This window comes from Pan troglodytes, chromosome 14 (assembly GCF_028858775.2).
Source record: "Pan troglodytes isolate AG18354 chromosome 14, NHGRI_mPanTro3-v2.0_pri, whole genome shotgun sequence".
NCBI classification, from domain to species: domain Eukaryota; kingdom Metazoa; phylum Chordata; class Mammalia; order Primates; family Hominidae; genus Pan; species Pan troglodytes.
In genome coordinates, this window is record NC_072412.2 from 18,543,399 (window position 1) to 18,570,380 (window position 26,982).

Sequence of the window (26,982 nt, forward strand, 5' to 3'; positions counted from 1 at the left end):
GTAGGCTTACCTATCACACTTTTCCTGCTCTGTCCTAGGAATTTGCTGACCATCAGTTTTTCCATTCTCTCCTTGTTGAATTAACCCATTATCAATACGGTCATCCGTGGAGACATCATGTAGGTTTCTTGATGCTTCTGTTTCATTCCTTGCATGTGTCTTCCTTTCTCGCTCTGCCTTTAGTGAAAGTTTCATAGATAGGATACTTGTTATCATTTTATTCATTGAAAAATTGTTCTGTTTTCATTGATTTTATCGCTTCACAGTTTAACTTTCACAATTTTAGTCATTAAAATATTTTGTACTTATGTTATCATTATATATAGGATTATATGTAGAATTATAAGATATAAGTAGCATAATTTTATCACTGACATTTGTATAAAGTTAGCTTCATTTCTGTGTGAGTGAATGCGACAGGATTTTCCAAAATTTCAAAAGGGCTCTTCTAAATTTTGTCCTTTTATTTCCATCCATTCTTTGCTACCTCATATGAATTTTCACCCATTTAACTGGGAAGAAACAGAAATAAAAAGACGAAGACACAAAATGTGTCATCTTCTGCCTTTTCCTCCTGGATTTTACATCAAACAGCCAGATTTAGAGGATGTGACATTTGGGGCTTCAGGAAGAGAAAGGAATCTTTCCCCTTTCTTCACTAAGCTATTCTGTTTCCCACCACCTTTTATAATTCTTTTTTCTTTTGGCTCCTGGGATATCAAAAAAAGTGAAGGTGCTCACTGAAATAAATAAATATATATATATATACACATACACACAAACACACACACCCACCCAATCGGCCCAAAGAACACCAGATGAATACTCTGAAAGACTATACCATGCCATATAGATATCAGACTGTCTAAAGTCAACAGGAACGAAAAAATCCTACAATCATCAAGAAGAAAGCATCAAGTCATCTATAAAAGAAACCTGATGAAACTAACAGCCAACTTCTCAGCAGAAGTCTTACAAGGCAGAAGAGATTAGGATCCTATTTTCACGATGCTTTCAGAAATAAACTGCCATCCAAAAATTTTCTCTCCAGCTAGAAAAAGCTTCATAAATGAAGGAGAACAAAAGTCTTTCCAAGACCAGCAAATGCTGAGAGTATTCTTCACCACTAGATCAGCCCTACAAGAAATGCTCAAAGAAGGCCTAAACATGGAAAACAGCTGTCAATGTTCATCATCATAAAAACACACTGAAGTGTAAAATTCACAGCTGGTGTACAGTGGTTCATGCATACAATGTGAGCATTTTGGGAAGCCAAGGCAGGAGGATGACTTGAGGCCAGGGATTTGAGACCAGCCTGTGCTATGTAACAAGATGGCATTTCTACAAAAATCATTTAAAATAAATTAGCTGGGTGTGGTGTGTATGCCTGTAGTCCTAGCTACTTGGAGGCTTAGTAGGAAATTCTTACCTTGCTATAAAGGATTACCTGAGGCTGGTTAATTTACAAAAAAGGAAGTTTAATTGGCTCACAGTTCTGCAGGCTGTGCAGTAAGTGTGACATTAGCATCTGCTCCTGGTGAGAGCCTCAGGAAGCTTAAAATCACAGCAAAAGGCAAAGGGGAAGCAAGCACATCACATAGCAAGAGTGAGAACAGGAGCATGAGGAGGGAGGTGCCACACACTTTTAAACAAGCAGCTCTCATGTGAACTCACTTAATAGCAAGGGGATGGGCTAAACCTTTCAGGAGCCAAATGCTCCCATCATCCAGTCGTCTCCTATCAAGCCCCAACTCCAACACTGGGAATCATATTTCAATAGGAGATTTAAAGGGGACAAACTTCCAAGCCATATCATTCCACCTCTGGCCGCTCAAATCTCATGACCTTCTCAAATTTTGAAATATAATTATGCATTCAAAAAGTTCCTCTAAGTCTTAACTCATTCCAGCACTAACTGAAAAGTCACAAGGCCCAAGTCCAAAGTTGCATTTGGAGATGAGTTCCTTACACCTATGAGCCTGTAAAATCAAAAAGAAGTTATTTACTTCCAAGATACAAGAATGCTACAGGCATTGGGCAACCATTCCCATTCCAAAAGGGAGCAATTGGCCAAAATTAAGGGGCAACAGGCCCCAGGCAAGTCAGAAACCCAGCAGGGAAGTCATTAAATCTTGAAGCTCTGAAATAATCCTTTTTCTGACTCCATGTCTCACATCCAAGGCACGTGGTTGCAAGGTGCGGGCCCCCAAGGCCTTTGACAACTCTGCTTCTGTAGCTTTGCAGGCTGCAGCCCCTGTGGCTGCTCTCACATGTTAGAGTTGAATGCCTGTGGCTTTTCCAGGTGAAGGGTGCAAGATGCCAGTGGATCTACCATTCTGGGGTCTGGATGTCAGCAACCCACTTCTGACAGCTCCGCTAGGTGGTACCACAGTGGGGACTTGGTGTGGGGAATCCAACCCCATATTTCCCTTTGGCATTGCCCTAGGAGAGGCTTTTTTTTCCCTGTGAGGACTCTGCTCCTGCAGCAGGCTTTTGCCTAGGCACCCAGGTTTTCCCATACATCCTCTGAAATCTAGGTGGCAGCCACCAAGCCTCCTTCACTCTTGGATTCTGTGCACCTGCAGGTTTAACAACATGTGGAAGCCACCAAGGCTTATGGCTTGTGTTCACTGGAGTGGCAGCCCAAGCTGTACCTAAGCCCCATTGAGCCACTGAAGCCAAAGTGGCATGGATGTGAGAAGCAGTGTCATGAGGCTGAGCAGAGTTAACAGGGCCCGGGCATGCCCCCTGAAACCATTATTTCTTCCTAGACCTCTGGGCCTGTGATGAAAGGGGCTGCCGGGAAGAGCTCTGAAACACCTTCAGGTCATTTTCCCCAACATTTTGGATATTAGAACTTGGCTATGTTTTAGTTATGATAATCTCTCTAACAAGTGGCTGTTCCACATCCCATTGTATTTCTCTCCTGAAAAGGCTTTTTCTTTCCCTATGACATGGCCAGGTTGTACATTTTCCAAGCTTTACACTTTGCTTCCAGTTTAAATACAAGTTGCAACTTTAAGCCATTCCTTTTCTCCTGTATCTGACTGTAGGCTGCTAGAAGCAGTCAGGCTATTTCTTGAACTCCTAGCTTCTTAGAAATTTCTTCTGTCAAATACCCTAAGTCATCATTTTTAAGTTCAATATCCACAGATCCCTAGGACTTGGGCACAATGCAGCCACATTTTTTCCTAAGGCATAACAAGGGTGATCTTTATTCCATTTCCCAACAACTTTTTCATTCCATCTAAGACCTGGCCTTCACTGCTCAGATTCCTATCACATTTTGGTTCTGACCACTTAACAAGTCTCTAAGTTCCAAACTTTCTCTCATCTTCCTGTCTTCTGCTGAGCCCTCCAAACTCTGCCAGTCTCTGCTCACTGCCCAAACCCAAAGCTGCTTCTGGTTTTCTGGTATTTTTATTGTAACACCCAAACCCAAAGCTGCTTCTGGTTTTCTGGTATTTTTATTGTAACACCCAATCTTTGATACCAATTTTCTGTGTTAGGCCATTTTTGGATTGTTATAAAGAAATACCTAAGGCTGGTTAATTTATAAAGAAAACAGCTTTAATTGGCTCATGGTTCTGCACACTGTGCAGGAAACATGGTGCGAGGGCCACAGGAAGCTTACAATCATGATGGAATGCAAAGGAAGTGCAGGTGTGGCACATGTTGAGTAGGAGAGCATGGAGGGGGGAAGTGCCACACACTTTCAAACAAGGATATGTAAACTCAGAGCAAGAACTCACTTTCACCAAAGGATGGGGTTAAACCATTCATGAGGGATCTGACCCTATGATGCAAACGCCTCTTACCAGGCCCCCCTCCAACATCAGGAATCACATTTCAATATGAGATTTGAAGGGGACAAACATGCAAACTATATCAGAGGCCAAGGCAAGAGGATCACTTGAGCTTGGAAATTTGAGGCTGCAGTGAGCTATGATTCCACCACTGCACTCCAGTCTGGGTGACAGAGTGAGACCCTGTCTCTAAAATAAATCAATAAATAACATAGAATAAAATTAACAGGATTTCTAAAAGCAGTTACACAAAGGGCGAGAGAAAGAAATCAAATGGCAACATGACAGAACTCCATTAGACCACAAACACAGATAGAAGGAAACAAGAAACAAAGAACTTTTAAAACAACCAGGGAACACATAACATTACAACAGGAATAAAATCTCACGTATCAATATTAACCTTGGATTTAAATTGATTTAATGCTCCACTTAAAAGATATAGATTGGTGGAATAGATTTAAAAACATAACCGAACTTCATGTTGCTTACAACAATCTCACATTAACTGTAAGGACACTTGTAGACCAAAAGTAGTGGAAGGGAAAAATATACTCCATGCCAACAGAAACCAAAGGTGAGCAGGCATAGCTACACTTTTATCATATAAAACAGACTTTCAATTAAAAAAAGTAAAAAAGACAAAGAATGTCATTATATTATAATAAATGGATTAATTTAGCAAAAGGATAAAAACAATCCTAAATATATATGCAACCTAAAACTGGAGCACTCAGATTTATACAACAAATATTATTAGAACCACATATAGAGATAGACAGCAATACAGTCTGAGTGGGGAACTTCAATACCCCACTGACACCACTAGAGAAATTATTGAAACAGAAAATCAAGAAAGAAAATTTGAACTTAAATTGGATTTCAGACCAAACTGATCTAACCAGTATTTACAGAGCATTCTACCCAGTAACTAAAAGCCATACCTCCTACTCATCAGCACATGGAACATTCTCCAAGATAGACCATATGTTAGGCCATAGAATAAGTCTCAATAAATTTTTAAACATCAAAATCATATCAGGTATCTTTTGAAAACATAGTGGAATAAAACTAGAAATCTTAACCAAGAGAAGCATCAGAAATTATAGAAATATATAGAAATTAACATGCACTGGAATGATCTTTGGGTCAGCAAAGAAGTGAAGATGGAAATTAAAAAAAAATTTTGACACAAATGGCAATGGAAATATAGCATACTAAGTCCACTGGAATTTTATGACATTAAATGCCTACATTAAAATAATACAAAGAATAATAAATTAACAACCTAACATTGGCCTTAAAAAATTAGAAAACTAACCACAAACCAAATCCAAAGCAGAAAAAAGAAATGACAAAGATCAGAGCAGAACTAAATGAAATAGAAACCAAAACAACAATACCTAGGATCAAAAAACCAACAGCTGACTCCTTGAAAAGATGAACATAATTGATAAAGCCCTAGCTACACTAACCAAAAAAATGAGAGAAAATTCAAATAATCAAAATCAGAAATAAGAAAGAAAACACTAAAACTGATACCACAGAAATAGAAAGGATCATCAGAGACTATTTATTATAAACAATGATTTGCTCCCATAGTAAAAAACCTAGAGGAAATGGAAAAATTCCTGGAAACATACAACCTCCTAAGATTAAACTAGGAGGAAATAGAAATCCCAAATAAACCAATAATGAATTCTGAAACTGAATTACTACTAAAAAACATCTGAACAAATAAAAGCCCAGGACCAGATGGATTCACAGCCAAAATCTACCAAACATACAAAAAAGAGCTGGTACCAATCCTCCTGAAACTCTTCCATAAAATTGACGAGGACAGACTTCACACTAACTCATTCTATGAAGCCCATATTAACTTGATACCAAAACCAGACAAGGACACAACATAAAAAGAGCACTACAGACCGGTATCCATGATAAACAGATATGCAAAAATCCACAACAAAATGCTAGCAGCCTGAATCCAACAGCACATCAAAAAGATAGTAAGAACATTATGATCCAATGCGTTTTATTCCAGGGATGCAAGGAGGGCTTAAGTTAGGCAAATCAGTCAATGTGATTCATCACACACAAAATTAAGGACAAAAACTTTTAATCATCTCAATACACGTGGAAAAAGCATTTGATAAAATCCAGCATCCTTTCATGATAAAAACTCAACAAACTAGGCATAGAAGGAACATATCTCAAAATAATAAAGGCAATATATGATAAACCCACAGCCAACATCATATGGAAGAGGGAAAAAGTTGAAAGCATTCCTCTGTAAACAGGAACAAGACAAGGATGCCCATTTTCACCTCTCCTGCTACTGCAAGTCCCAGCCAGAGCAATCGGCAAAGAGAAAAGAAATAAAAGGCATCCAAATTAAAAAAGAAGAGATCAAATTTTCTCTATTCACTGATAGTATGCTCTTATGCCTAGAAAACCCTAAAGACTCCACAAAAACCTCCTTAGATTTGATAAATGAATTTAGTAAAGTTTCTGGATCAACACACAAAAATCAGTAGAATTTCTCTACTGCAGCAACCTACAGATTCCACCCAATTCCTATCAAAATCAGCGTGAGAACTGAATCAAGAAGACAATCCCATTTACAAATAACAACAAAAATAAAACAAAATAAAATACCTAGGAATATATGTAACCAAGGAGGTGAATGATCTATACAAGGAAAACTACAAAATATAGTGAGAGAAACTGTTGATGACACAAATAAATGAAAAAACCCATGCTCATGGATTGAAAAAATTGATAGCATTAAAACGACCATATTGCCCAAAGCAACCTGCAGATTCCACCCAATTTATATCAAAATACCAACATGATTTTTCACAGAATTAGAAAAAACTAAAATTCGTATGGAACCAACAAAAAGCCACAATAGCCAAAGAAATCCTAAGTAAAAAGAACAAAGAAAAACTGGAAAATAATTAAAATTAGAAAATAATTTAAATTCGACTGTTAAAATTATTACTCTATGTCTAGCTCCTCCTAAATCACTGGATTATAATTAAGAAGTAAAAAATAATTTACCTCGCCCTAAAGTAGGAGAGAAACATGAACCAGCAAACTGTCATTGTTTGTTTGCACTCAACTTAATTTATGATGTGTTTCAATAGGATGGCTGTAGTCAGTAATAACTTAATAATAATAATAATTTAATTTTACATTGTAAAATAACTTAAAGAGTGTAATGTGATTGTTTGCAACTGAAAGGATAAATGCTTGAGGGAATGGACACCCCATATCCATGATGTGCTTATTTCTCATTGCATGTCTCAACCAAAACATCTTGTGTACCCCATAAACATATATATCTACTATGTACCCACAAAAAATTAAAAATAAATACATAAATAAAAATTATGATGTGTTAAATCTACCAAAAATGAATTAGTGGATGATTTGTAGCATTGCAAAGTCTTCTTTATCTAAAAAGATTTTACCATACGACACCTTAAAGACTGAGCCCTACAGTGCATTTAAGCACTTTTTCTAAAGATTATTAACTGGAGAAGAGTAAACTTTAAATTATTCAGAGCTCGAATCAGCACCAATCAGAAAAAGCAAATTCTTAAATTTTAATTCCAATGATCTATCATAATAAGATAGTGTTATGTATCTAGATACACTCTGTGCTTAAATACAGTTTTAATGTATTACAAGGTCCACTAATGACAGTGGATTTTAAAATTAGTAATATTTACTGATTTCCTGCATTGAAATAAGTCACAAAGTTACTGTTTGTATCTTAACACCAAAGGTCCCAATCTACAAGGCACGATTGGGTTGATTTTATAAGCCCATTTTCTCCCTGAATGTAGACAACGAAGTGAACTAGAGACCAAAAGCCAAAATAAATATTTAATGTTGGCACTAATGATTGGCAATATAAATCTCCAAATTTTGAACTACTGGGAATGAGTACTCCTTTCACATGAATTTAGCTCAGCGGCCATTACTGTTCAATTGTTTATCATTTCTAATGCTAAATAGTAAAATGCAACATTCAATGTTACATTCTTTATCATGTAAGGAGGTTATAAAAACGGAAGACCACATAAAATTCTAAAAATTGTTTGCCTCTATATCAAGAGTTAAACAATAGCTATGAGATACTATAGATTCTAAGAATATTTTAAAATTTATATATCATTAAAAATGCTTTCAAAGCTAAATGTTAAATTATGATCTATTGATTCCAAACAGCTAGTGTGAATAATTTCATTTGGTCTATGTCACGTCATTAGAGCAAAGAAAACAATATAAAATCAGTATTGAAGTTCAAATTTTTACGTACCTGTGGCTTGTTATTTTCACTTCCTTCAAGCCTTTCTGGCTCTTGCTCTGACGTCACTTCTAAATCTTGTTCTGCTGACAAATCCACAGTTAGTTAAAATGAACTACTTAGAAGAGTTAGATAAAGGCTAAAGTCATTATAAAAATAGATGGAAAATAACACATAGTATTTTATAAATTGAGAGTTTTAAATGAAGCCTAATGTTTAGTGAAATATTTATTTCTTTAAGAAATACTTTCAGTTATCCAAAACTTCAACAAACCACTCGAGGACACTAGATATCACCAGTGCAAGCCATACAAAACATCTCAAAGATTTTCACACCAATGTATCTACCCAACATAAATAAACAAAACCATTGGAAATGAAACAAAGTGTAAAAATACACTAAGAACATCTATGGTAACACTGTATATACTGTTCTCTACTTCATAATAGTACCATTTTATTTATTTGTTTTCTTTTTTTGAGATGGAGTCTTGCCCTTTTGCCCAGGCTGGAGTGCAGTGGCATGATCTAGGCTCACTGCAACCTCCACCTCCCAGGTTCAAGCGATTCTCCTGCCTCAGCTTCCCAAGTAGCTGGAACTACAGGCATGCACCACCACGCCCAGCTGATTTTTGTATTTTTAGTAGAGATGGGGTTTCACCATGTTAACCAGGCTGATCTTGAACTCCTGACCTCAGGTGATCCGTCTCCCTCAGCATCCCAAAGTGCTGGATTTACAGGCATGAGCCACTGCGCCTGGCCCAGTAGTACCAGTCTTAACAACACACTATGCCTATGATCAATGATTTCCAGAATTACTGTAACCGTTTATACTTTTACCAGTGGACATCCTACTCTGGATATCTGAAATGTTTTCCTCTACTATTCTAACCATTTCTTTTTCATCACTCACATTGCTGTGTTAAGTATTCCTTGATTCTTGCTATCTTTCCTCAGATAAACAGATGTCTCTTTCCTTGGGGCTGCCTTAGTACTGCATTGATTTCTCTAGTATATCTTTATCACCTGAAATGTACATTCTTTCTATGCATGTCTATTATCCCCTTTGTCCTAAACTGTATGGGACAATCTTTCAAATCATTTTTTCTTCTGTTTCATTTTTTTGAGACAGGATCTTGCTCTGTCACCCAGGCTGGAACACAACGGTGCAATCTCAGCTAACCACAACCTCTGCCTCCCGGACTCTAGAGATTCTCCCACCTCAGCCTCTGAGTATCTGGGACCACAGGCACGTGCTGCCATGTTCGGCTAATTTTTCTATTTTTTCCAGAAACTGGGTTTCACCGTGTAAAAAAAGGAAATGAAACTATTGGGTGCAAAAATATTTTATGATTTATTACTATATAGATCTGATCATATACCTGATTAAAGACACTGAATTTAACTGGGACATAAAGTAGAACACATATTAGATGCAGTTATTCAACAGATTATGTGTCCTAGTAAAATTAAAATGTATTTTCATGTTATTTTTTAAATGACACCACCTTCCTTCAAACCAATATTCCTAGTAAATTGTTACTCATTAAAACAAGGTGATACACTATGTGGACACAGCCGAAAAGACACCATCTAGCAAATTCTCAAGGATATCCATTCATACTGGGAAAGTCAATTCTATACTACATAAAGTCACAGAAATTATTAAAAATAACTTAATTTGGGGGTTTGGAAGGTGCTTTTTGGGCTACATTTTATATAGTAACAACTGATACAAATTCAGACCTATGGAAATAAAACAAAGAAACCACATTGTGTTTGAGCAGGCAATCTTTACATCCTTGCCTACATTTCCCCTCCAGTCCCAAAGTTCTACATGTAATCCTTGGACTCACATTCAAGTTTATGTTAAATACTAGCCTAAACAAAATTACTTGTCCATCTCATTCTCTTTGTTATTTTTATGTTGCTTTGGTTAAAGGAAGAACACAAATGCCCTGCTGATAGGTCCTCTGTTTGGTTGTAGCTTGTATAAGGGGGGTGTAAACACAATACACACTTTGCCACAAAATGATTCTTTAAAAGTTACAACTATGGTATTATGAAGCCAAGTACAGCTACACTGGGACTGAATTCTCTATGCTTCTTTATTACCTTCTTTGCTATCTTTGTTTTCTGGTAGCTGTGACTCACACAGGTCACGGAGAGTGTGATTCCAAAATAGAAGCGCACCTACAGTGGTCATCTTTTCTTGATCTATTAAGTTCTTCTGCCCCAAGTCTGTGGATCCCAACACAGTGTTGGTCATTGGTGGAGATACAAATGGACATAGATCACCAACTTTCAAATTCTCAGATCTTTCATGAAGCTCATTACTAAAGGTCAAACTATTAAAATCCAAAGCTGAAAAAGCTGAAAGTAAAGTTTTCATTATTAGAATGTAAATCATAATACACTTTGACTAACGTGGAGAAATTCCTTCTAAAACAGAAGCAGTCCCATGTCCTCCACTCCCCCAGAAACACACCACTCCTGCATGGCTTATTGTATTCTACATGTCCCATACTTGCCATTCACTCACATAGGTTTTATTAATGATCATCTTTGACATTTTTATTTTTTAGTGTTACTTTGATTCACTCAGCGATATTATATATTTTATTTTCCATGAGAGCTTTGTTTATTAATAATAAAGATTCTTCAGGAATATCAACTTTCTTTTACTAACAAGACTTATGTTTAACCATTAGACACATGATGTGTCATAAGATCATGGGTGCTTAATGGGCCAGAGTTATAATGACTATTGGAATGCATGGTGGTGCATGCTTATATTTTAAATTATTCAGCTTCAGTTTCTGATATAGTAAATATCAATAGACACAATTCACTTAAACAACAGCTCTTTGGAATCTGCCATCGTTTTTTAATGTTTTTATCTTTTTCTCACCATGAAGAGAGTTTAATTAAATGTAGTACTGTTATAGCATGAAATACTATAGGAAATGTAAACTCAGCTAGAGCTCCTTCTGAAAATAGCGATGATCTCTTTGGTCAAATCAATGGGTGTGAACAAAACATATCGACTGATCTAAAAAACGTAATGCTGAGTAAGCAAAAGAAAGCTGCTGAATAATATATATAATGTACAATCATTTATATGATTGAAATTTTAGGACAGAAACACCAATGCTACATATGATTTATGGCCATACACATACACAGTAAAACGTATGAAAACTGCATGACAATGACAAACACCTAATTCAGAGTGTTGGTTACTTCTATGCAATAATTATTAATTGTACAAAAAACCCTAAGCGTATAAAGTTTCAGAATCATTCTTTGAAATGAGTGTGTCTGCCAGATAGCCATGAAAAAAAAGATTACTTTCCTCATTTTTGTAATCCAAGATATTCCCTGCACACACACACACACACACACACACACACAAACACACACACACAAAATAATCAAAGCATCCGATTTGCTTCAGATCATCAGTCTAACAACACTAGGATGAAGTAATTAAACTTAGTACAAAATTGACATGTTAGTGAGGAAAGCTTTCCTCTAGGTAAAGATCAGAATTTCAAGAAGCATTCCAAACATGGGAAAAAAAATTGTAGTCTCATAATTCACCTCTGTGAAATCCGAATGAGTATAGGTATTCCCAACTGAGAACTTCAGCGTAGTAATACGTAAAAGAAGATACATCTAAGTCAGAGCTTACATTTTAAAAATCTATCTTATGCTTCTAAATATAATGTTTTTCAAACATAGATACCAATGCAAATGTCTGCATTATATATATCAAATCTATCCATCAAATTTGAAAAAAGACATAGGAATATGAAGACTGTTAGCATTTAGAATATTTTAACGTGCTCCTTTCCAGAGTTAAATTTGTATTGCAAAAATTTTTACCTGATGTGCATGCTTGTACATCTTTCATTCCGACCGCCTGGTTCGAAACACACTCTTTGATTTCAACCTTAGGCTGAAAGGGTTTTGAGACAAAATGATTAGTAAATAATATATGTTTCATATGCTATGTGGTTAATAATTAAAGATAAATATAGAAAAGTTATTACCTTCAAGTGATGATATTGCTCAAGAGAATCTAGAAGGCAAAAGGGATATATAATCAATTATATATAAATATGATAAAGCTAACCATACACTCAGAGTTAGTATCAAGCTGAACCTTAGTGCTTCACTTTAAAAATAATGAGTTTAGATTTAGGGGTGCGTTTCTTTTGTCAGGACAGCAACATGACAGAAATATCCTGAAGAAAACTAAGAAGATAGGTTGAATAAAACATGCAGTTAACATTTCAAAGGCAAGATTCTGATTCAGATATCTGTAACTAAAATAGAAAAGTATGCACACAACCATGTGTACATGCTGAGGAGGAGAAAAGTGATCTTTAACCAGCAGAGCAAATTGTGACCCTGGGCAGATAAATGTCCAAGCTGATGGTAGAACGCTATAGTGTGTCTTTAATGTGACACATCAGAATCATTTATACCATTCTACTACAAGTACCTACTATGTCCTTCAATTGGTCCTAGAATGTAGGAAGCACACAGTTGTCATGACAGTTCATTTGAATGTTTAGTTCATTTCTCATCAGAGAAAGTGTTCTGAAGTGATTACTTTGGATCCACACTTACAGCAAAATAGTTCATAAAAATGTTTATTTTTTTTTCCATACCTATTTGGGCTTACTGATAGGTCTACATTTCTTATATCCTCTAGTTTGGCCATCTTAAATTTTTTTATCCACTCATGCAAGAAGGTATATAAAACATTTCTAAAAATAATGTATAAGAAGCTTTCAACATTGAAATATTAATAAAAAATGCATTGCTACACAATTATTAGCTACTCCTGAACTTTTATATATCAAAATGAGTGTAATATTTATGGAAAATAATGCCTTTTCTATTTGAGGAATAAACTTTGTAATTTTTTTGTTTCTAAACTTAATTTGGGTTGGCATATCATGTCATCCATGATAAACTTTTACAAAACAGGCATCCTATTAAAAAAAATCGGCTGCTTTAAAGAAAAAGCAGCCAAAGCACCTACTTTTAACTTCACCTCAGTTGATTAACTCATATCAACAAAACATGCATCTTTGATGTCTGATAGTCACAGAGAGAAGAAATTAGCTCCTGTGGTTTACCCCCATTCTAGCACTCCCTCCTTCTAGTAATTCCTGGAACAGCAATCACCTAATCTTCCGTTTGAGTGCCAATATATTGCAGCCATCAGAAGTGAGAGCTCTCAAGTTTCCTTATTATCAACTCCAAAATTAACTAGCCAACTTCTTTCTTTCCTCCTTCCTCCTCCACTCACTATCCCTCTTCCTTTGCAAAAGTAATCTCTAGATCTGTTGTCCTGATTCTGACCCTTCTGCCTTCTTTTGATGGACTATTCCCATGACTTCTCTTCTCTTCATTTAGCAGTGGGATCTTCCAGCGATGATTTCTATTTCTTCATCTCTTTCTCCTTCCCCTGTGGCTAGAAACACGCTCAGAAATAAAAGGAAAATCATGCTTTCTCTCGATCCTGTTATGTCTTGAGTGGTGATCCAAGGGCTCTTCTTCCAGATTCCTCTAAAGGCACAGCTATACCCTTGCTAGTCAGAGTGTGGTCCTAGGACAAGAAGGGTCGGCCATCACCTGAGATCTTATTAGAAATGCAGAATCGCAGACTTGTGGAATCAGAATCTGCACTACTAACAAGGTCCTCAGCTGATTTGTTAAAATTTGGGAAGCTCTGGTCTATACTGAGTGTGCTCCCACATTCGTTAACCTCAACCTGCCCTTTTGGAATCCAGCCTCAAGCTCCACCCTATCACGTCCTCCAAATCTAAGCTGCATTACAAGTCGTAAAGTTACTAATGAACTTTTTATCAGGCTATAGCTTCCTTGATCTCTCCATAACTAATCCTACCCTGTTCTTTCCAATGCTCTTCTTTTGGCCCCTAAGATACTGTCCCATGAAGAAACAAGATTTTATAGCACATTAAATTATAGACATGTAATTTATGCATGGCTGACCATACATTACATTCCTCTATCGCAGATGAAACACAGCTCTGCGTGGTCAGGTACCACCATCCTTAATGCATTCCCAAAAGTAAGGAAAATGGCAAGAGTGGCAACATTTTGCTTGACTTCTCTGACAAGTTTCGGTACTGGAAGCTCACTTTATATTCTCCCCCAAATAATTATCTTACTCTATCACCCATCATTGCATATATCTGCTTCTTTTTCCTTCATTTACTCCCTGTATTCTCTGCCTTTTTCACTCTTCATTCCTTCATTTACTCTTTTCTTCTTCCTTATTTTCTGACTTTCCTCAGGTCTTAGACTATCTTGAATTGGAACTAATGATTCAGCTCCTTTAGTGGCACTCTCAATTAAATCGGTTGCTAATGCCTTACAAAATATACAACATATCACTATTTCACTTCTCTTTTTTTGACTATGCACTTAATACCTTATTTTCCTTGGCTACTAGAATGTAACAGAGCTCATGTTTTTAAATAAACATTCTGTCACATTTTTAAATAAAATACAGTTCCTACCTTCTTGTTCCTTTATTGTACTTTTTCCTCTTTGACCATCAGCTCCAGTTAAGTGACTATCATATTTCTGTGGAACATTCTCAAAGGTAGTCTGTTGAAATTATACTGAATAATGAGTTTCAATGAAAAAACAATGAATTTCTCAATATTTCCTAATCATGTTCTGAATTTCCTGATTTAAAAGCAATGAGACCTAGAAATAAGGAAAGCATGTATTGAAAACCAAAATATTTCAATAGAGAAACTCATATATGCTCTCCAGATCAAGCAAAACTTTTATCTCCATATGGCTATTGACTCTGTAAACTGAACATAGAAAGCCAAAGGAAACACTGTGACAGACACAATATTAGCTCATGTGTATATTTCAGCGAGGAACTAACTTCAAATACCTAACTCTACTTTGTGTTCACTACCAACAATAAGAGGGCATTAAAAAAAACCAGCACACTTGATATAATACTTACAACATTCATATTTAAAATATTTCTAATTACATAAATGATCTTAGTGTTAAAATAAGATACTCGGCATGATAGGTAACTTCAGGGTATGTTACATTGAGTGTAAGCAGAACATTGTCAAAGCTGCTTTATTTAGGTGAGGAAGGGCTTGGAAAAATCAAAATATTTTTGGTAAAATTTTTATTGACAGGGAAAATGGCAAAATAGTAAGAAGCTTTTTCTTTATGCCTTGTTTAAATAGAAGCAAGCAAATATTAGATATAGTATGCAATTATTTCCCAATTAAGAAATAACTTCAAGAAAGTAAAGCAAGAGTTAGTAAAAAGGGAAGGAAAAGAACATTTGTTATGAAGCATCTAAACTGTCCCAGGCCCTTATTTACACATTCTCTTTTCTACACATTCTAATAATACACATGAGGACGAGGATGCTTACCACACTTCCCGCTTTTTGGATGTCGAGAACAAAATGAAAAACAGATGGGACCCATTGTTCTCTCTGTCCAGAATATCCTCCTTCTAGACTTTCACATGGCTCGCTGCTTCTTGTCCTCTAGTTGGCAGCTTAAATGTCACACTCAGAAAGATCTTCTCTGAGAACACAGTTCTACTCCCATTCCGGCCCCCATCCTAACTACGCACTTCTTCAATGTGCCCTAACCTAACATTCTCTGTTTTCTTTATAGGAAGCACTTATAGTGACTTAGAAGTGTTTGTTCTTTACTTGATTTTCTGCTCCTACTACTCTATCATAAGCCTTATCTTCTACATTCAGTGTCTCACTGCCTAGCACACAGTCAGGAGTCAAGAACAGAAATTCCTTCAAGGTCAAAAACAGAATCTCATTGGAAAGGTCTCAAGTGCCAAATCGCTGGATTCCCTTAGGATATTCCCATAGTCTGCTGAAACTTAATGTAAACCAAAGTAGAAGTCGACATGCCTGTTCTAACTTTCCCTTTTTTTTCTCGGCACTACTGCCATTTCATTGTTCAGGTTTACAAAAAGAATCCTCAATATTTACTAAATCGCTGAATCCCACTGTGATCATTTTGTCCTACACTTGTATACACACTTTACAGTTTACAAAAGGATTTAACATTTCTCCCCAAATTTGTTCATTAGACATACTTAAGAGGTAATATTTATGAGTGTCATTCTTATAACGTGAATTGCAGTAAGGTACATGGAGAAGTACAGATATATATGGAGACTTTAATTCATAGGATAGCCCTAAAAATACTTATTAGAATTTACAATTTTCTGTAAGTATTTCTCTAATAAAGACTTCAATTGTCTTCCTACAAAATAAGACATTCATTCGGGTAAACATGGTCATCTACCACTATGTGAAAGCTGGAACATTATTACTACAGAGAGATAAAAGAGAAAAGAAATGTTGCATCAATATTCCACCAGGAGAAAGAATAGAAAATCAAAATTATAAAGAGTAATGTACAACCTGAAAAGATATATTTAAAAGAGCATAGGTTGGGGCTAAAAGAAAGTTAAAAAATTTTTCATCTAAAATCCAAATCTGAGCTTACAGTTAGAGGATATTAGAAAAATACTGTAATCTGCTTTCCTACTGATGACATAGTTCTAATTTATTTCCTTCTTATTTATAACATATTTGCATAACTCATGTGAACTTATATCCTAAACATTAATTTAAGCCATATGTTGGAAATGCACTAGATGTTATTATTAGATATCTTCTGCATATTACCTATAACATTCTGTTATATAGAAATTTACTTGTCTGTTCATTTCTTCATGTTCAAACATGATTAAAACACTTCTTACATGCAAGACTTTAGGTACTTTAGGATACACAAGAATACGTTTTGTAATATTCAGTAGTTCACAGTAGTGCAGGACCTTTAAAATGATTATTTAAAGAATGAAATACAAAAACTTCTGAAATTTGAAACTTTAAACTGTGATACAAAGATGCTCTGTGAATATTTTTTACAACTACAGCACAAAAAGTGTTTGAAATTAAAGTCTTACCACATGGTTATTAAAAGTCTCTGCTTCTGGAGCTGGTTGTTATTGGAGGAAAAACATGTATGCTTCAATTAGATGAAGAGCTTTAAATATACGCTTCATAGAATGGCTTAGGAAATACATGGGAATCTCTTTGTAATACAGATTTTGAGACAGAAATTTTAAATTTCTGAATTTCCACATTAAAAGAAAAACTAGAGGTGAGGTCTTCTTATGTTGCCCAGGCTGGTCTGGAACTCCTGGACTCAAGTGATCCTACTGCCTCAGCTTTCCAAGGAGCTGGGACTACAGGCACGTGCCAGCATGCCCAGCTACATGTCCACAATGTTATTGGAGTCTAATTACAGAACCAAGGACGGAAAGAGAGAAAAAGTTTCCTACTAAAAACTGTGTCATCCCACAATAAGCATCCAAGAAAGTAAAAGGAAACCATATGATATGTGCTTTACAGTTTTGGAACTGAAAGACACCGGGGACATTCTATGGTTACTATAATGAGTAATTGAACCCATTAAAAGGTATTCAGGCACAAGGATTATAAAGATCACAATAGTATGACTGAAAAGTTCCAGTAAGAATACTTACCAAATAAACCCAGAGCAAATTTCAAGTTTCCTCTACTGTGGGAAAGCTTTTCCATGCAGTTTTCCTGTCACTATGTATTTTCCAGTTCATGCCATTTTTCAGCCCCAATTCCTCAAAGTATTTACCACCCTTTCCCATTTTCCAAAGAAAAAATGTAAAAGACGTTCAAATAGTCATATTACTATAATATGTTTTTTTCTGACCAACTATTCCCCAAGACCATAAAACAATTATAGATAGACCGCTGCCACAGTCGAAGAGTAAATACTATGCAAAACTAGATTCAGAGCAAGAAAATTTATTTCACAAAAGAGCACTTTACCTTGGTATCAGAATCAAAGGGTTCGTCATCTACTGAAAGCCATGAGTCACCAGAACTCTGTCCACAGGACAGCCTATAGAGAAAAACATACAACAAAAATGAATGAGTTCATTTATCTAAAAAAAAAATGGATTGTTTTGTGTCTAGGTATCATCCCACAAAAAAAAAAAACAAAAACAAAATCTGGGGAAAGGTCAGCTACCTATAGAATAAATAATATTTCTTACTTAATTAAAATTGGCCTCTTTTTCAAAAAGATTTTAGTTACCTATTTCTGCCTCCACCTTTCCCAATCTATGAAATGTTTGATAAAGACTCACCTTTAGTTCCTTAACAAATAGTGACTGGCAATATATTGGCAGAGCCTGAGAATAATTTGTCTTCAGAAGAGTCTGTCCTGAAGGCTGAATTCAATATCCAATTAATGAGTGACATAACCTTTGTTACCTGAATTGGAACCAGCGGATCACTTAAAACAAGGTAGAAAGAGACACTGTGTCTTCTCCATTACCTGTATCTGGTTCAAAGGCTAATCTGTGCCACTCAAAAATGGCAGTCTTGGTTCTTCAGCATGGAAACCACTTAAGTAGGCCCTATTGCTGCCCTTTACCCTAAAACAGTGTAGGCAGTTCCCTGAAATGTCTGAAATGCTTGACACCTTAACGTACAAAAGTTAAAGGAACAAGTGTCTATGTCATTATTGGAAATATGCTTTGCAGAAAAATTAAAACTTTAAAAATGATAAACTTTAATTATGTTCCCTGCATAGGTCCTGCCTAGTTCAGCTCCACACCAACTAGCAAGCCCTTGAGAATCTTCATAGGTGCTCTGATACCCAAGGAGAGAGACTGCTGGAAAAATAGAGGCCTGAAAGCTGTATCTCTGTTTTTCCCAACTGTTATCTCAATATCTTCCTTCCTATGGGCTCCTACTTACAGATCCCTCTAGGACTCAATGACAGTCTCCAACATTGAAGTCTTTCATGTATGAAAGCACCCATTCCAAAAAATGGGTTCAAATGACCAAGAGTAGGAGCTACTTCCCTCCTTCCAGTAAACAAACTACGTGTAGTCTCAGTCATCTGTCCCCAGTACAGACACATTCCCAACCACCCAAGTGAATTAGTACAACCATCTTGGAGAATAGCTTTGAAGTTCCTAAAAAAAGCTAAGAATAGAATTACCATAGGATCTAGCAATCCCACTGGTAGGTATAAACCCCAAAGAAAGGCAATCAGTATATTGAAGAACTATGAGTACATTCATATTTACCAAAGCATTATTCACAATAGCCAAGATTTGGGAAAAAAACTAACTGTTCATCCGTAGAAGAAAGGGTAAAGAAAAAGTGTTATACAGACACACTGGAGTACTATTCAGGCATAAAAAATGAGATCTTGACATTTACAACAACATGGATGGAAATGAAGGACATTATATTAAGTGAAATAAGCCAGCCACAGAAGAACAAAGTTTGCATGTTCTCACTCATTTGTGGAAGCTACAAATTGAAACAACCGAACTAAGGGAGCAGTAGAACAATACTTACCAGGGGCTGGGAAAGGTAGTGAGATTGGAGGAGGGTGGAAGTGGGGATGGTTAACTGGTACAAAAATATATTTAGATAGAACTAATAAGATTTAGCTCTGGAAGGCACAACAGGGAAACTATAGTCAACAATAATTTATTGTACATGTTAAAATAAGCAAAAAGTATATTTGGAATGTTTGTAACACAAAGAATGATAACTGCTTGAAGGGACAGATAGACCCATTTACCCTGATATGATAATTATGCATCACATACCTGTATCAAAATACCTCATGTACCCAAAATACCTCATGTACACTTGCTATGTACCCATGGAAATAAAAAATAGAAAGATAACGCAGAAAAGAACAGCAAAAAAAAAGGGCTGAGATAACAAGGACACATTTTTACCAAAAAACTATTCTTACTTGGATTTCAGAAAACTTTAAGCCAAAGCAACATCAACATTCAAATGAATAAGCATGGCTCATTTTATTCAATATTTAGATGTATATGATATATGTAAATCAGATATTATCAATGATTAATATTAGTATTTAAGACTGTTATAAGGGAGTGGGTTAAATTACTACTATCAGGTACTGTGCTCATGGCGTGAGTGACACGATCTGTCCTCCAAACTTCACCATCACTCAATGTTCCCATGTAAGATATCTGCATATGTGCCCTCTGTATCTCAAATAAAAGTTGAAGTTAAGAAAAGAAAAGAAAAACACTGCTATAAATTTTCAAAAGGGTAGTTAAAAGGTTATCTTTCACAACTTTCTACCTTCAGAAATGCTTTTGTTTGAAAGGAGGGAGGAAAAGCTTCAATTTAGATTAAGTCCTAATAGTCCAATTTTAAATCTCTCAACTTGTTCAGACTGGGCAGGTAAACATAAAGTTTTTAAGCTTGGAAGGGTCCTGAGAGACAGTAGAATACATCGTGGGCATTCAGGTTACATTTAATGAATAAATGGATTAAAAGAATACATAAATGTATTTGAGGAGTTCAATATTTTTAAAGAAAACTCATAAAGATAAGTAACACTTGTGCAATAGAAATGATTTATATTTGCTATTTTTTATTTTCATAAGGACACCGCTAAAATAAAATGATTAAATTATAATTGTTTGCATGTATGTAATAAATCTATCCATAATAAAAGACATGCATAAAAAATATACACAATACAATCTACCAGCACAGATTAAAAGATTCCCTCTGTTTCTGAAGAGGCTAAACCTTGGCAGAAGATACCAATCCACAAAAAAAATTAATAGAAAGCAAAAACTTATTTTTATCTGTTCAAGATTCATATTGCTGTTCTTACCTAGGATTATTTCAGTAATAATAGACTTTTACTAAACCTGTTATACATGCTCATTGTGGATATCACAATAAGAAAAAGGAAAATAAATCACCCGTAATACAAATGTCCCAAAATAACAAAATTTTATCACATTTTGTGTATACTTTCAGCTACCACAAGACCATTCCATCTGTGTGTATGTATAATCAAATCGATTTTTTCTCACTTAATATACCAAAGTACATCTTCCCATGTCAACATACATCCATATCTATTGCCACCTTCAGAAGTTACATATAATTTCATCCTACGGATGCACTGAAATTTATTTATAAAATCCTTTATTTGCCCTCTCCTTAATACATTGCTATTGGAAACAGTGCTGAGAAAAACAAATTGTATGCATCTCTAATTATTTCCTGAAAATATTTTAGTATAATGGAATCAATGGGTAAAGGATACATACCTTTTTAAGAGTGATGTTCACCACCAAATTGTTTATTTAAAAAGTTAACAGCAACTTAAACTTTAAGCAGTGGTATAAGTACTACTGATTTTCCAGATCACTAGTAGATTTGGAAAAAGTACTTTGACCAATTTTAAATTATAGTTCTTATTTCTTTTAAAAAAATTCTCTGTAAAAGGAAGATACATTTTTCATTGCAAATAATAAATGTCTATATTTATGTATATAATGTGAATATTTTGCAAGTATGTTGTCTTTTATTTTGTTAACTTTTTTCTGATGTAAGGGGAGTTTTAATTTTTGTTTTCTAAATCAACCTGCAGAATGCATTCATAGGAAGGTCTTTGTCAACATAAAAATGTATCTGTATAAATAGGCATTCGTGTTTTCTTCTGGCATTTTCTAATTTTGTATATTTAAGTTTTTACACATATTCTATCAATAACTTATTTTTGTAACATAAAAATCTAGCTAGTTTTCTCCAGTTCACAGACATGTCATTTACAAATAACTCATCTTTCCATACACATATGAAATGTCATCAGGATCAGGTTCTAAAATCTTACACATTTTTCAGTATGTGTGCATTTTTTATTCCGTTCCACACATTTATCTGTCTTCTCATCTTTTAGTAAATGAAACCTAATATCACACTTTGATATATAGAAGGGCAAGTCTTTACTCTGTTATAAAAATTTTCTTAATGTCATCATAACAGTAAAAGGTAGCATACGTAACCTAGAAATCTTAAAACCTTGATGCTTTTATTTGGTTTATCTAAAATGAATAGAGTTCACATCTCGAGAAAAATGAGTCTTCCCACATGCACACGTATGTTGACTGCGGCATTATTCACAATTACAAAGACTTGGAACCAACCCAAATGTCCATAATGATAGACTGGATTAAGAAAATGTGGCACATATACACCACGGAATACTATGCAGCCATAGAAAAGGATGAGTTCATGTCCTTTGCAGGGACTTGGATGAAGCTGGAAACCATCATTCTCAGCAAACTATCACAAGATCAGAAAACCAAACACCACATGTTCTCACTCGTAAGTGGGAGTTGAACAATGAGAACACATGGACACAGGGAGGGGAACATCACACACCAGGGCCTGTCGGGGGGAGGGGGTGGGGGGGCCAGGGGAGGGATAACATTAGGAGAAATACCTAATGTAGGTGACGGGTTGAGGGGTGCAGCAAACCACTACGGCACGTGTATACCTATGTAACAAAACTGCACGTCCTGCGCATGTAATCCAGAACTTAAAGTATAATTTAAAAAAAAAAGAAGAAGAAAAAAAGAAAGAAAAATGAGTCTTCCTATTCAAGAACAGGGAACCATTCTCTCACTTCAAAAGATCCTTCTGAGGTCATTCATGAAATAACTTATTACACAGGTGTAGGTGGATACAAAAGGGATATTAGATTTTATCCAAAGAATTTTTAGCCCAGAAGTTAATATAATATAGAAATTATTTTTCTCATGATGCTTGTTTCCATAACATATATAACATTGCTTAAAATATGTACAATAAAAATAAAAAGCTATGTTTCTTAATTTTTTTTAAAGCACTAAAACTTTCAGTAAAGTAACGGGAATTATGAGAGGATCGGACCAGCTAAAGTTTTGTTTTCATCGCGCTGCTCGTAATGATGACCTTGAGGTTGCCACACCGGGTGCTGCGGGCTGCAGAGGGAACAAAGCCCAGCGCTCTCGGGGACAGGGGTGAGCCGGGAGCAGGAAAGGGGGCCTCACCCCGACCCGCCCTCCTCCCTCCCCTGCCGGGCTCCAGTTCCTATTACCTGTTCTTCTCGTCTCTGTCATCCACGCCACTCTTCGGCAGAGAAAGGATCCGCCGCATTGTCTCTGTCCGGTGTCCGCCGGCAGCTCTGCGGAGCCTGTCGAGCCCCTTGTCCGGGTCGTGGCGCCTGGGCTGGGAGGAGGCGTGGTCCGCACTCTCACTCCCGGCGCCCGCGCCCACCTTCCCGGGGCTGCTGACCGAGCCCCAGGGCAGCCCGCCCTTCCCCCTCCTGAAGCCCGAGGTCTTCTTCATGGCTCCGTCTACCGGCTTCGGAGACCCGCTGGACTTTCCGCCGCCTCCGGAACCCTATATGAAGAAGCAAATCGCGTCCGCCACAGCCTCCAACCAGGAAACTCCGCGACTCTCAGCCCCTCAGAAGAGAAACGGAGACGCGCCAAGCAAAGCCGTTACACGGACTGTGCACGCGCCTCCGGTGTCCCCGCGCATGACACAAATTTGGCCCCGAGGGAGCTCCGTGTGCTCAGCCTCAGAGCCGTAGGCGAGAGCGCCTGTCTGCATGAGTGAGCACATGGGTGTCTTTGAGTCTGTAGGTGTCACAGAGAGGAGATCAGGAGCTGCCTGCTCACAGGCACTTTGGGACCCCGAAAGAAAAGGCTGTGCCGAGAGAGTTCTTCCTGTCAGAGGTTTGGGAATGGGGGAGAAGGGAGTGCCCGGAATCCCGACCTCAGAACTGAGCCTCCGAAGTGGGAAACAGTGGCTCCCCCACACGCTCAAGGGCCAGGCAGGTGCATCCACCCTGCCTTGCATGGCCCAGGTGTGAGCCGGTGGGCAGAGGGGTGGCCCTGGGTCCAGCTGAGAAGGCTCCCGGGATTGACAGGGGTTGGGGTTGGGGAGTTCTGCCTTCCTGCTTGGCCCAGTGCTGGGACGGGTAAGGGATGAGGGCAGGGGTCCTATCGCTGGGCCCTGACCCCTCAGGCCACTCAGATCCTGCCCATGTGGGCACTCAGGGGTCAGGTGTTCTTAGAGGGAACTAAGCTGGGCAGGGTCACCGTCCCCTTCTGCAGAGGAGGAAGCTGAGGCCCACGAGGTAAACAGTGGGCTGGGAGTGGGCCTGGTAGACCCCAATCCCAGCCCATGGAGACCAACTACTGAGGGAGCACTACAAACGCCCCTTAACGGCTGGATCCCCCAGTTTTCATGCAATGGGGTCTACACTGACCCTGGGGTCTCACTGGAAGAGAGCAGGAGGTGGCTTGAGGCTGGGCATGGGTGGCCACGGGGGCATGGACTGGCTGACCCCTGTGCATTGACCACACTCTCCATCCCCCAGGTGTCATGAAGACTGGACATGGGCCTATCAGGGCCATGGGCATGATGTCAGCCAAGGAACTCGCAGCCTGCCTCTGCCAAGAGACCAGCATCTCGGCCTGAGCACTCCCAGCCTCCCATCGCCTTCAACCTGGCTGCATTCAGCTGCCATGCCCCTACCTCCTTGTGTGGTCAGCACCCACCAGGACTTCATCTTGGGGCACCCAAAGGCCGAGGACATTGCTGGCCAGCAGGAAATTCATGGTGCATCCAGGAAGACTTCCAAGAGGTGGTGGAGCAGGGGGCGCCACACCCAGACAGCTGTGTGTAATTGCGCAGCTGCGGGTTGCTGTGGGTGCTGGCCGGCAGTGCATTCTGGGCACACTGGACTGTGTCACCGCATGCAGGCTGTGGCCGGAGGGGGAACTGCTGGCCGCCAAGGCCTATGTGCCTGGAAACCAGCAGGGCTGCTGCAGGAGGAGGGCTGCAGGATGCTCCAGCTCAGACCTGACTCAGGGTTTTAGAGGGCACGGGGCATAAGGCTGTGGACATAGACAGCCCTACTGCGCAGGAAGAGCATAAACCAGCCAGAGGGCATGCATGTGGGCTGCTGTTGGATTCTGTTCTCCTTTGAGGTAGGGAAGGATGTGTTTCTATTTTATGGATGAGCAAACTGAGGCAGAATGCTGGAGTGATTTCCCCCAGCATCGATGGCAGATTTAGCTCCAGGGCTTAGATTTTAGGATCCTCCCTCTCAAATACCATGATGTATCATGGGCTTTCTCTCCACAGAAAATTAGAAACTAGGAAATGGAAAGGGAACAATGAAACTTACCCATTCTCCCACTGCTCACATTTCCTTCTGGTTTTTTTGCGTGTGCATATAAAATATATCTCAGAAAATTGAGTTTGTGCTGTGGATGCCATTTATATCCTACCTTTTATACTCAGTAGATCATGAAAATCCCCTTTGTTGCTAATTATATTTCCTGGCAGCCCCATGGCCCGTCCTATGCACGTGCTGTTATTCCTTTGGAGAGTCCTAGATTTTTGCTCTTAGTTGTAACACATCATGAGTGACATCCTGTCTCCACGATGTTTTCTCCTTAAGATGGAGACAGATATAGCGCTCCTGGATCAGAGAGCACTGCCACCTATAGGATCCTTGACTTCAGGAGCTGTCCCCCTAACCATCTGGTCACCTCTCATCCTCCACCCAGCTCTGATGCTCACTGCAAATTGTTTGCCAACCTAACAGGTGAACCCTCAGCTGTTCTGATGAGTACTCCTCTGACTGCTGGAAGGTGACAGGAAGGAGTTTTAGCAACATTAAAACCACTGAGACTGGGGATGTGGGGGCATCATTAATGTCAGCCCCCTCCCCACCAAGCGCGTGCGCGCACACACACACACACACACACACACACACACTCTTACTCTGCCTCCCAGGTGCTTAATTTGTATGGCTTTGGTTTGCTGGTGAGGAAGAATTTTCTTCTTTCTTTTATGTGATTTGAGGCCATTGTATTTGTATCTGGAAATTGTTAAAATTGAGGCTCTGTCTCCTTTTCCCAGTGAGAATTCATGAGCATTCCCAACATTCCCACGTGGACACAGACACATGCCACGTGTGGCCCCTGTGTTACCTTGTTCTGCCTACAAACACACCCGTGGGTCCAGAGCCCAGCAAGGCCATATTGCTAACCCAAATTTTTGTGGAAAAGGAAACTGATGCAGGATCTGCTCAGGGTCAGCCCTGCTGCTGACCATCTATGTAACCTCAAATCTGTCATCTGTAAAGTGCCTCCCCCACAGGGTGACGGAGAGATTGAGGGGAATGCAGGGTCGATGGCTGCACCCCGGGAAGTGCAGCTGTGGGTTCTGGGAATGGCATGGCGTGGGGGTCCCTCCAAAGGGACACAGGTCTCTGCAGTCCTGTAGGAAGGAAGCTACCCAGGCCAGGTGCATAGGGACAGGATTTACCTTGACCCAATCATCTGAGTAGTTGAGGGGTTGTGGGGAAGGGGCCAGCCCATCCTGAGCGACTCTCCCCACAGGCAAGCCCCACGGCATGCACCAGCTGGCCACACTGCCAATGAGTTGGATGTGGAGGACTTATCACACCTTCTGGTGGCCAACAACCTGGTGGCCACCTGGATGAGGCCCACAAGTCCCTGCTGGTAGCCCTCTCCTGAGGACTCAGATGGCCCCGTGCTGGCCCTGCTGGCCTTGCTGTGGCTGGGGAGAGGCTGCTTCTACGATGCCAACCCAGGTGGGCTGCAGCTGGCAGGTAGGAGCAGGACTCTTCTCTGAGGAGGGCACAGGCCTTCTGTGGCCCTTGCTCTCCACTCCACAACCTGGGCTTTGGAGCAAGCAAACCTTGTTCAGCTCCAGTTCTGCCACCTACCACAGGCCCTCACCTCTTTGACCTTCAGTCTCCTCATCTGTGTCCTGGCCTTTCGGGTTGTCATGGAAATTAGCTGGAGCAGGTACCCCAGGGCCCAGCAGGTTTCCTGCATACGGTAAGT

The 26,982-nt window shown here is 38.6% G+C and overlaps 2 protein-coding genes across 5 annotated transcripts in view; one reads left to right on the forward strand and one right to left on the reverse strand.

Moving 5' to 3' along the window:
- Positions 1 to 23,635, reverse strand: part of LOC467214 (uncharacterized) — an 82,587-nt gene extending 58,952 nt beyond the window's left edge. For all 4 annotated transcript variants that reach the window (XM_063792401.1, XM_054664829.2, XM_054664828.2 and 1 more), the window contains exons 1-8: positions 23,187 to 23,635; positions 18,065 to 18,137; positions 14,688 to 14,778; positions 12,180 to 12,208; positions 12,013 to 12,085; positions 10,240 to 10,497; positions 8,137 to 8,207; positions 11 to 177 (exon numbers count right to left, since the gene is read on the reverse strand). In XM_063792401.1, coding sequence (XP_063648471.1) covers positions 11 to 177; positions 8,137 to 8,207; positions 10,240 to 10,497; positions 12,013 to 12,085; positions 12,180 to 12,208; positions 14,688 to 14,778; positions 18,065 to 18,137; positions 23,187 to 23,437 — 1,013 coding nt within the window. In that variant the 5' untranslated portion in view covers positions 23,438 to 23,635. The remainder of the gene's footprint in view (positions 1 to 10; positions 178 to 8,136; positions 8,208 to 10,239; positions 10,498 to 12,012; positions 12,086 to 12,179; positions 12,209 to 14,687; positions 14,779 to 18,064; positions 18,138 to 23,186) is intronic.
- The window catches only part of LOC129136901 (protein mono-ADP-ribosyltransferase PARP4-like), a 57,009-nt gene continuing 53,647 nt past the window's right edge, over positions 23,621 to 26,982 (forward strand). The window contains 2 exon segments of the mRNA XM_063792402.1: positions 23,621 to 23,829; positions 24,477 to 26,976. The gene's annotated coding sequence lies outside the window, so the exon portion shown is untranslated.